We start from the raw sequence: 12,500 nt of genomic DNA, 5'->3' as shown, positions 1-12,500 counted from the left end.
CATCTCCACCCTGCATGGCGGGTAGACACGTACGCAGAGAAGGGGAACACACCCACACACACACACACAAGAACACAAGAACACACCCCATGGGATGAGCATTCCAATTATTTGGTTTACGATTTGAATAAAGTGATGATGATGATGTTGATGATGTCAGACTATATAGAAGCAACCGGAACATTAAACAACCCTCGTTTCACCCATCCTCTTCAGAAGGGCTTCACACTGAAGCCTACAGCCTTCAAGGCTCTCAGAGGCCCCGGGCCAGGCTGAGGGGTGCCTGTTTGTATGTCAGTGTGTTGAGAAGACTGAACACATGCTTCTTCTTTTTTTTTGATGTCATAATGTATCATGGTTTATGACAAACATACAAGGATTGTTACATTAAAGTATTTTTTTTCTATTTTGTGTTGTATATACTGTATATTATGTCAAATTTATATTTAGTGTTTGGTCTTATTTATCTAGTGTACAATTGGCAATACATTCAAGAAAATCAAGAAATGTAAGCAAGAATATTTCCACAATTTTATTTTAAATTCTAGTTATTAAGACAGATTTATTTTATAAGGAACTTTGTGACATTTTCCCGAGGGGAAAAATACTGGTTAACTTAATAACCGACAACATAATTTAGACAAAAGCCAAATTTACCAGGTTAACTTGCTTTTATTTCAATCAATGTTCATTTTTCGAGCCTGATTTTCTTTGAAAACGTCAAACCTCTAATTTGACACTTTTGACATATATTTTGAACATTTCATCCTTTTAATTCGTTGTCATTGATTAATTTATCCAGACGCTCGGCTGTGTCTACCAAACTAATGCAGACATTACCATAATGTTTCACTCAATAAATTAGGTATTTTTTAAATCACGCTTCGATAATTCCCTCACATATATCGGATCGATTTCAGCCCAGCTGGGTGATCGGATTTGAGTTTTAGGGTGATTAGAGGGGACTTCAGGGACTACTTGGCGTTTCTATGGGCCCATCCAGCAGAACGCTAAGGGGACTGGCGGGAAACCTCCAGTCCCGCTGCGGGGGGTCGCGGTCTAGCCTCGGGGTCGCCCTCCCCGAAAACGCCTGCGGCGACCAAAAGCCTTTTTCTCGGTTGTGGAGTCCGATTTGCAACGGGAAACTGGCTGATAATGGCCAGGAGAAAGAAAATGCTAATTCATCCTGAGAGGTTTTATAGAAGGCGAGAGTGAGAAAATGTAGCGTTCCAGTCGCAGCTAACCTGTCGTAGAAGTGTGTGTGTGTGTGTGTGTGTGTGTGTGTGTGTGTGTGTGTGTGTGTGTGTGTGTGTGTGTGTGTGTGTGTGTGTGTGTGTGTGTGTGTGTGTGTGTGTGTGTGTGTACGCGCGTGCGTGCGTTGCAGGGGACTATAGCTTATGTAATGGAGGAGGATGAAAGAACGCACGCGCGCGTGACCTTTCTGTGGCGGGCTCTGAGAGGGGAACGCGAGGCCGTCGATGTTTGGAACGTTCAGAGGATTCGAAAAAAAACGGGATTTGAAACGAAATTGAATGTTCGGCTTCTTTTCCCACTTTTTATGTGAAGATGGTTGCATATCTGTTTAATTCCCCCAACAGGCCTATTTAACCACATTTAGTATTAACTAAAATAATCAGCAGATCTATTTAACGCACCAGCTGTGAGGCTCATTTATGCAAATATAGGCCCGTCCTGACATATGGCAATATAATGCAAGTTTCCTTTAAACCTATAGGCCTAAAGGACTTTACATTTAACCTCACGCATTTTTCGTGACCATTACAGTGCAGCCATTTAAGGTTAGTTCCACTATTCGTTATTGTTTCGAATATTGAGTTTATTATTAAACCCGGCCAGTGGAACCATAGTATTGGACATTTACCCCAGCAGAAATAGAGCATCAGGGAGCGTGTCTCAAAACAATTATCATCAAGTCAGCTTGAGATGTACCGGAGAATTAAAGGCAGAGAGGGAGCATCTCTCTGCCTCTGGGCTGGACGGAAGAACCTCCAGCATGAGTAATAATCTTTATCTTTTGCAGCCTATAGGATGCAATTGAACGTGCGTTTCTATCGGACGTTAAACTACAGATGGACAGCTTTTCCTTTAGAAAAGCCAGCCCTGTCCTCTGTTGTTTCAACTTAACAGTCATGCATCTTTATAATTATTATGTTTCAGCTCATGTTGTGGCTCTGACCCCCAAGCATAACGGATGCTGTTGTGAAGACATAGTTTGGTATTTAAACAATGTGTTAAATAATCCACTGCCTAATCGAATGGAACACAGAATAGTCGTATTGGGGTATTAATGATGAAAATGTGATTCCAATAATGATTTAGGCCTGTAATCCACTAGTGTTTGGTATATTTTCATGATTTCATTGGAAAGGACTGTGGGAAATGAAAGGGCCTGTAAGCCAGATCATGTTAGTCAGCCTCCACGTTGAAGTGTAGTATGGAATCATCAATGTAAAATATACATATTAATGTACATTTTATATCGCATTTGTTCGGATAAACCAACCATTTACTTTTTACAGTTTGTTCCTTATTTCTGCCAAATGATAGGCCAACCACGGTCTTAATATATTTACTATATTTAATTTGAAAACCTCAGAAAGCCACTGTTTAGCAATCATCAAACCATTTTCAATCTCTTTATAAGTCACATATTATTTGGTTGTGCGTTGTGATATTTATAATACAGAACTCCACATACTGACCCAGAATCCACTGGACATACTGGTGTGTGCATACTGGTTCGGTCAATTAAGCTACAAGAAACCCGTCGTTTTAGAACAGAATCGGTTAATTCTTATTTATTTATATTGTATACATTCAATGGTGATGTATTCCTACATTCATTTTAACCGTTCAAAAAAAAAGAAAAAAAAAGGAACTCCCAATAGTAATGTTACGAATGGGCATACAGTAGGCCTACCACCACCGTGATCCAAAACCAATTAATATCGAAACGAAAATAGTGAACATCAAAGGGGAGACTGGTGCCACGTGATTTAGTGATGTGTCCCCTAACGTTAGTGAGTAACATCGTCAGAGGCCTTGTTTGCTGGAGCCTCTAAGGCTTGTTACTCCTTTTGGGACAAAAATGACAAACTAAATGATATATTTAAATAACAATCCACTCCAATAAACTATATATCCAAGGCGTGTTTTGTTCAAAAGGATAAAGAAAAGAAAAATAAGGATTTTTTTTTGGCATCCCATGTAGGCCTATAGGCCTACAATGATATGAGAATTTAAAATGCATATGCCTACCCTCGTCTTTACTACGAAACGAGCTTTTTGCACATTTGTTTCTAAAGAAAAGGTATAACAATTGCATTAAGAAGAATCACGGCTCGTCTCCTTGTTGGACGGTGGGCTGTTTTATTTTACGATCGGACTCATCTAAAGCCATTCCAGGTCCCATAGGCCACACGCGTCGATATGCACGATGACAACTAACTGTTTTATACAATTTGCTGAAGCGTCGGTACATCAATGCTCCCCGTCGATAGTTGCCATTTAAAACAAACAGGCTAGATTAGATTTTCGACAAAGTGTAAATACCAATCGGGGCCCAGGGAAACGCACATGCGGAGAACACATCACATGAGGCAAAGATTATGTTCCCTCCACTTTATTGGCCCAATACCACGTCCGGCTACAAGATATGCAAATTGAAATTTGTTCCTTACCTGAATCATTACCATTTTCAATAACATTTCTTTGTATTACAGGCCTACATATCCCAGAATGTGATGCCCAACGTTGACATTTCGTCTGACCGACAGACAGCAAAGTGATGAATTGGAGTCCGCAGCAACAGATGTCCATACACAATTCTTGCGGTTGAGTTTTGACGTGACTCAAGAATTGCGTTTGGACAATCAGCCGCTAGAGACTCTAAACAGGGTCGTCAGAAGACAAAAGAAGACAAATAAATACCGTGCCCCTTCATGGTTCACTGGATGTAGGCCTACTCACACAATATGCAGGTGCAGTTCTATAGGCTCTAGGCCCTGTGTGCACCTGCCCCCCTTGCAGTCTGTAGGATGTGTAGGCTACATCGAATGTATAGCCGACACATCTGCTCTGATTTCGATGAGAATGCATGGAAAAGTTTGGTCGCTCGCTGTGAGGGAGGTCGCATTAGCTTAATGGGCATTATTTCCCATTCTCTTTGTTTAGCATTCTCCTTGTGCCTCACAAATGATGCTATTTACTGCCGGTCAAACTGTAGGCCTATGCCCGAAATATACAACCTATGCCCGTAATATACAATATACAAACCCTTTTTCTAAAGATGCATTTAATTGCACTACTACTGTGCAAATGAATGCCCTGAAAAATAACTCCTCATAAAACGCTGGGTTGAACCCTCCACACGTAGGGCCTACTTTAACTGCCTTTATCTTACAAACCGTTTTAAAAAATAAATTTGCAACATGTAAGCTAGTACAAGCCACCCAGGAATACCATCAATACATCTAAAGCCCCTAATTTTAACTACGTTCCCTTTACTTATTTACCCCCCCCCCCCCCCCCCCAGAGGAGAAGGAATGAGAAAAGCGTGCACACATAGGAGGTAGGCCTACTTTCAGCATTCCCCTCCTCCCTTTCCTGCTTCTTTAAAGACGCACAATCCTAGATAAAAGGCTAAAGTTAACCCCAAGTCCCTTCCTGGATTCGGAGGGCCTAAAATGGCTGAACGGCCCCCGCGTCTCAATGAAATGTCATCTGCCTCCTCCTGCAGCGAGGCTACAACGCGCGCTATACAAAGCGGCGTCTCCGCGTAACAGAGGCGCAGGCTATACGTTGAGGAGGACGACGTCAGGGGAGGAAACAGAAAGAAAGACCATTTCTGCACCTGTAGTGGCATCGATATAGGTGGCAGAGGATGACTGTTCAGTTCTGGAGCAGCACCATAAATACGATTCACACAGATCCCCCCTTTCGCACACACAAACTCTCTCTCTCTCTCTCTCTCTCACACACACACACACACACACACACACACACACACACACACACACACACACACACACACACACACACACACACACACACACACACACACACACACACACACACACACACACACACACACACACACACACACACACACACACACACACACACACACACATTAAGGCTCTATACCGTTCTGTACCGTATCCTGCAAAGACACGGACAAAAAAAGTAAGGAACGGATCGGTCTCTTCCCCCCCGGACGGTTCCGCTGATGGAGTCGATGAGAGGGGGGAAAGGAGGAAAAACGTTAGTTCCAGTGTGTCCTTGGGCCAAATTCCCCCACGACGTGCGTCGACTATCCTACGCTCCGTTTAATGAGAATAACAACAAATAAGGGATTAAAAAAAAACGCTGGAAGAGAAGGAGAGAGAAGAGGAGGAGAGGAGGCGACACGCGTTCAGCCCGGGCTGGGGAGATGGAGAGAGCTAAGGTCCCCGGCGGCGCTGGCAGTATAGTGTCCTCCTCGGTGTCTCCTCCTCCGGACGGTGGACGCTCCTCGCGACACCTCCTCCTCGTGTGCAACGCGCCGACTACTGCTCCGGCTCCTTGCCCTGCTGGCTCGTCTTAAGCCCGGACCCAACAATACGTTGCTGCTGCTGCGACGGACGGAGAGAGAGTGGGGAAGGTCTTCGCTTGGTACTGAATTTGAATAACGCCATGGGGTGATAAATGTCCATTGTACCGCTGAAGTAATGAATCTCCGCTGTCCTCTGTGTCACACACACACGCACGGGCGGGCGCACGCACGCTCACAACACACCACTAACGTGTATGTGTGTTTGTGTGTTTGCACGCGTGCGCGGGCACACATACACACGCACGCACACACACACACACACACACACACACACACACACACACACACACACACACACACACACACACACACACACACACACACACACACACACATACACACACACAGAGACCAGCAGCTGCGATGGAGGGACCAGAAACCCCTCTTAAAGACACAACAGCCCCATTTTCCTAGCCCTAAGAAAAAAAAAGGGAGAGATTACAAACCCGACAGTGTTTACTCTGCGCCAAAACGTCCTGAGCGCGCTGCGTGACGTGTGTGTTTCTCTTGTGTGAGCAAACTAGTGCAACGCCGTAACCAGGCACGCGGGCATAGAGCAAGCTCTTCATTACCATGTTTCACTAATCAACACAAAGTGATCTGTATTCCTCTCTGGGCGGACAGTGCCAGGGGACCCGAGCTATAGATCCGCTGTGGAAACAAAATGTATCAACTAAAATAACTAAATGGTCTGTTAAGGAGAGACAGGGAGAGAGGAGGATTTGTCACAGTTTGACAGTGCGTGACTTGTTCAAGGGGCATGATGTCGCCATTGGGGGCATATGTCTAATCCAAAGCTTTTACATGTTTAACTTTAAGAACTTTAATGTTGATTCAAAAAGTACATTTCATATTCAGCTGCATAAAACTGCTTGCCACACTTCGTTTCGTTCGTTTCCCCCCCTATTTAAGCAACACGTATATTCATTGAATAGTTTAAATTAAATTGAATAGTTTAAATGTACAGATTTGTTTCGTCCCATTAGAGGAGATTCAAAAGGATTGGGTGACCAAGGAAGGAACCTCAAGACAGGACATGCGTCAGATGGTTAGCTTAAATACAGGGCCATATTCTATACAATTCAGCTCTTTAAGAATGCACATAAGTCATCCCATCCCATTTGACCCATCTCTGGTTGACATTATTTGATATCAATGTAATGAAATCTAATGAAATACATTTAATTCTTACAGACATCAGCACTTTAGACTGCAGCATTTTCGCGCTGTATGCTTACATCCTACCTCTATAAGGGAAAGGGACCCTCTCTCTCTCTCTCTCTCTCTCTCTCTCTCTCTCTCTCTCTCTCTCTCTCTCTCTCTCTCTCTCTCTCTCTCTCTCCTCTCTCTCTCTCTCTCTCTCTCTCTCTCTCTCTCTCTCTCTGTCTCTCTCTCCCCCTCTCTTTCTCACTGTCTATCTCCCCCTCTCTTCCCCCTCTCTCTCTCTCTCTCTCTCTCTCTCTCTCTCTCTCTCTCTCTCTCTCTAATAAATCATCCTCGCTGATCCCGCCCCGGACGCAGGGGGTCCTCCTCCTTAAAGCTGATTCCTTTTTTGTTTTTTTCCCTTCCCTTTTCATCCTCTGAAGCAGCGTTAAGTTAACCTCTGCTGATCCGCGGCGCGCCTCTCTCTGTCCCCGCGCGCCTTTTCTCTCTTTCATTCATTCAGCCCAGTCACTCATTCACTGCTCCTTTGAACGGTGAAAAGCAGAAAACCCTCGAGCTCGAGCTTCTCTTCAGCGAGCGCTCCGCCTTTTAATGTTCGACTCCTCCAGAGGCGGGAAACTGAGCAAGTCAAGAGGGGCTTCTCTGCGCTCGCGCCATGTAGGCCTAATCACCTGGGCTTTCCCGCGGGATATAAGAGAGCCTATTTAATGGCATTTGTCATCCAAACAGATTTTGCTCAGCAAAATAGAGAGTTTAATAGGCCTTCACTAACACACAGCGTGCGTGATTATCACAAGACCAGGCATAAACACAACTGTGTTCTCTTCGATCGAGTCATTTCACTAGGCTATATGCATATGTATGGGTTCAAATTTTAAATCAAGGAACTGGAATGTGTGAGCTATATATCTTGTCCATATTGTCATTTATTACGGAAAAATGAATGAAAACCAACATTCAAAGGTATTCAAAGCTTGAACGTTAACACTCATTTCGAAGAGTCACCATGTTCTCTACCGCTTGTCTATCAAGTTAGAAGTGAGAACAGGTGGTTATCTGCAAAAAGCCAATCTTTAGGCCTAAGCACTCCCTCCCTTCAGAAGGTTAATTGTTTTGGATTCTCTGGCTGTGAGCCGCGAGGATGACACCCACAAATAAAATGGTAATCGTCGCGAGCGGTTGGCATGACGACCAGAATGCGTTCGGTGGCGGTGGTTTCTTGCTGGCCGTGGACGCGGGAGCCTTATTAGCTCAGTGTTGCTTTCATGTCGCCATCGTGGGTCGTGGTGGTGTATAGTCAAGGGGTGTGTGTGTGTACACACACAAACAGTAGGGGGCTGCGGCGCTCTAAGCAGGGGTCACTGTGCTTCGCTCCATTCACAAATCAATGTTTAACCCGCAGGCTTAAAGGACCTGGCAGGGAGGAGAGAGAGGGGCCCGGTGAGGGCCCGGTAACCAAACGGCCCCTCCGAGAGATGGAGAGCAGTTAAAGGACAATGGGAACAGGGAAGCCCTTTGAATACACCCCCCTCAGTGAAGGCACCTCACCCCTGCTGCTAGGCCAAGGCTGATGGAGAGGTGAGAGAGAGGGAGGGGGAGAGAGAGGTAGGGGGGAGGGGGGGGCGGAGGGGGAAGAGGTGAGAGATAGAGGGAGGGGGGAGAGGTGAGAGCTAGAGGGAGGGAGAGGGAGAGGGATATAGAGAGAGAGTGAGAGTGAGAGTGAGAGAAAGAGGTACACATGGGAGAGAGAAGAAAGAGAGAGAGAAAGGCAGAGAGAGGCAGAGAAGAAGAGAGAAGAGAGGATGGAGAGGAGAAAGGTAGAGAGAGAGGCAGAGAATGAGAGAGAGGATGGAGAGGAGAGAGAGAAGAGAGAGAGAGCGAGAGAGAGAGAGAGAGAGAGAGGTAGGTATAGGGAATGCGGTAGCAGAGGGATATGCTAACAGCGATTGAAAGGGAAGGCGGGTCATTATAAGAAGGTTAATGGAAGGGTAGAGGGCAAACAGAAATAGTGCCAAGGGTACTGGTTAAAGTGCTCTGGTAGAGCGACTCGACTCTTCATCTGTCCAGCAGCATTACTAATAGCCGTCTGATACTCCTCCTGAGAACACTGCGGAGGCTCAACCAGCTAGCACCTATAGGATAGAGCATACTGCTATATACTAGCTTACTAGGGTGTACTAGTAAACCCAATAGGGCTAGGGTAATATACAGTATAGGGCTAGGGTATACGACTGTACACTATATGGCTAGGGTAATATACACTATATGGCTAGGGTAATATACAGTATAGGTCTAGGATATAGTACTATACGGCTAGGGAATAGTACAGGATAGGGCTAGGCTATAGTACAGTATACGGCTAGGGAATAGTACAGGATAGGGCTAGGCTATAGTACAGTATAGGGCTAGGGTATCTTTTTTTTTTTTTCTTAAATGCACTTTATTCTGTTTTGGGCATTTCCTACCAGTGCAAATATGCTTAAATTAGTAACAGAAAGCAGTGTTCTGAAATGGGATCAATTAATAGTTTTTAAACCTATGTTGTGGGTAATAGAGAACAAAATATTTAAAATATTGTTGCAAGTGTGCATCGCCTTCATGGTCTTGCAAAGCTGTACATGTCTTAAAGATATTGATGTGGATGGTTCCAACATTCTCATATATTCTCGTTTTTTACATTTCTCACAGTTCAATGTGTTTTTGAATGAGTTTCTGAAAATGTTTTTTTAAGATGGGACGTATGTAATTATAATTTGCAAGCCCATGTTGCAAATATAACAACCACAAAAACATTTAAAATGTTGATGCATGATTGTGGACTGTATGGAAATAATACAATTCCAGGTCTTCTGGAAATGTTTTTGGTCGCTGTGTCATAATTCAGCGTAATTTTTTATATATTTTTGCTTAAGGCACACTCATTAACGAAAAAATGTCAAACTGGCACTGCATGTTGAAAAGGTTGCTGAACCCTGGGCTAGGGTATAGTACAGTATAGGGCTAGGGTATAGTACAGTGTAGGGCTAGGGTATAGTACAGTATAGGGCTAGGGTATAGTACAGTATAGGTCTAGGGTATAGTACAGTATAGGGCTAGGGTATAGTACAGTATAGGTCTAGGGTATAGTACAGTATAGGGCTAGGGTATAGTACAGTATAGGTCTAGGGTATAGTACAGTATAGGGCTAGGGTATAGTACAGTATAGGTCTAGGATATAGTACAGTATAGGGCTAGGGTATAGTACAGTGTAGGGCTAGGGTATAGTACAGTATAGGGCTAGGGTATAGTACAGTATAGGGCTAGGGTATAGTACAGTATAGGGCTAGGGTATAGTACAGTATAGGGCTAGGGTATAGTACAGTATAGGGCTAGGGTATAGTACAGTATAGGTCTAGGGTATAGTACAGTATAGGGCTAGGGTATAGTACAGTGTAGGGCTAGGGTATAGTACAGTATAGGGCTAGGGTATAGTACAGTATAGGGCTAGGGTATAGTACAGTGTAGGGCTATATAGCACAGTATAGGGCTAGAGTACACTGCTATACACTATAGGGCAAGGTTATACTACCATACAGTATAAGGCTAGGATAATATACAATATAAGGCTAGGGTTATAGTGCTATACACTAGGGTTACTATATAGGGAACACTACTATAGTGTTACTATATAGGATCCTGCTATACACTAGGGTTACTAGGGAATAGTACTATAGGACTACTGGGGGATACTCCAGTATAAGGTTGCTATATAGGGTATACTTCTATACACTATAGTCCTACTAGGGGATGTTACTATACATTTTAGTGTTACCATATAGGGTATAGTACTATATACCATAGGGTTACTATATATGTCAAACCACTATACATTATAGTGTTAGTAATTAGGGTATAGTACTATAGAGCATAGTGTTACTATATATGGTACATTAACAACTATACATTATATTATTACTTTATAGGATAGAGCATAGGGCTACTATATAGGGTATGGTATTTAACTTACAATGGTTTTGAGATTAAGGTATTCCCAGGAAGTATACCTTTGAATGGTGTAGTTGTGTACATTTCTATCAGGTCCATGTTATACAGAAATAGAGAGAGGCGTATTAGCTGGGTGCAGATCTAGAAACAGGGACCATAAGATCAGCACAAACCTTGGTTGACATTATAGTGATCAGATTCTAGTTTCAGGACTGTGGTGAAGAGCCTATTTAATGGCATTTGTCATCCAAACAGATTTTGCTCAGCAAAATAGAGAGTTTAATAGGCCTTCACTAACACACAGGATGGACAAAAGACATTGTTCTGCGAACATAAAAGGCAAATTAACGAAACTAACTAAAGCTTTCCTACAATATTGCGGCTCTCCCCTGATGGGCCCATACCATAGAGCCACACCACCCGCACCCCCACCCTCAACGCTGCCCAAACATTCAACCATTCCCTGGAATTCTTTGACAGTTGCTGCTGGGTTGCCTGGCAACAGCGCGACAGACAGCATCATCCAGGGAGAGAGCGTGTGAGACGCAGATGAGATGAGAGGGAGCCAGGGGGAAAGTGCTGTCCTCATCTCATTCTCTTACTTACACCTAAGGAGGTAAAGCTATTGCATCTAAGGAGGTAAACATCAGTACTTATACCTACCGAGGTAAACCTACTGATATATATGGAGGTAAACCTACTCAAACCTATGGAGGTAAACCTACTTAAACCTACAGAGATAAACCTACATAAATCTATGGAGGTAAAACTACTTAAACCTATGGAGGTAAACCTACTTAAACCTATGGAGGTATACCTCAGTTTTTATATCTACAGAGGTATACCTCAGTACTTATACCTACGGAGGTAAACCTCAGTACTTACACCTACAGAGGTATACCTCAGTACTTAATACCTACAGAGTTATACCTCAGTACTTATACCTACGGTGGTATACCTCAGTACTTATACCTACGGAGGTGAACCTCAGTACTTACACCTACAGAGGTATACCTCAGTACTTAGACCTACAGAGGTATACCTCAGTACTTAGACCTACGGAGGTAAACCTCAGTACTTATACCTACGGAGGTAAACCTCAGTACTTATGCCTACGGCGGTATACCTCAGTACTTATAGCTATGGAGGTATACCTACTTACACCGGTATACACTTTAGGTGTTAAATATGTGTACGCGCAATTGTAGGAGACTCTGTGATGTATAGCCTGCGCAATGTTAAACCAATTGATGCAAGCTATACCCATGAAACACATAAAGGATTCCCGTGAGTGCCTGTTCACATGAGATAAGGTCAGTATGTCTGTATCTGATATCTGGTCGGATAGTGTAAAAGACAGAGATCAGCGGAAGCAGGACGCTAAATGAAATGGTTCTCTCTCTAAAACAAATGAGAAATAAATAAATAATCCATCTATTGATTCTGTTATCGAGCTCTGTCTGTCTATTGATCTGTCTGTCTGTCTGCTGTCCCTCTGTCTGTTTACATGTTCAGCTAATTAAGCAGCAGGCTAAGTATTGCTTTCCTCTTCTGTATATATTTGTACATACTCCAGACTTATGAAGGAGTATACTGTGGTCGCTAAATAGTGTTGGATTTTCCTTTGACAAATGTAATCTCAATTGAAAAATGAAATGATTCAGGTGGTTTCATTTTAATGCGACATTTTGAATAATCTCTTATTTCAATCAAAGTATTTGTTGTTTTTCTGCGTGTC

General features: G+C 43.4%; 1 protein-coding gene across 1 annotated transcript in view; it reads left to right on the top strand.

Annotated features, from left to right (window-relative positions):
* urm1 (ubiquitin related modifier 1) overlaps positions 1–406 on the top strand; it is a 10,696-nt gene extending 10,290 nt beyond the window's left edge. Inside the window, exon 5 of the mRNA XM_060050240.1 lies at positions 1–406. This exon is cut by the window's left edge and continues 44 nt beyond it. Within this exon, the coding sequence (XP_059906223.1) occupies positions 1–25 (25 nt within the window). The 3' untranslated portion in view covers positions 26–406.
* Positions 407–12,500: the final 12,094 nt, after the last annotated feature.

This window comes from Gadus macrocephalus, chromosome 4 (genome assembly GCF_031168955.1).
Source record: "Gadus macrocephalus chromosome 4, ASM3116895v1".
Taxonomy (NCBI): Eukaryota; Metazoa; Chordata; class Actinopteri; order Gadiformes; family Gadidae; genus Gadus; species Gadus macrocephalus.
Note: the sequence above shows the minus strand (reverse complement) of the source record. Positions and strands in the feature narration are given on the sequence as shown.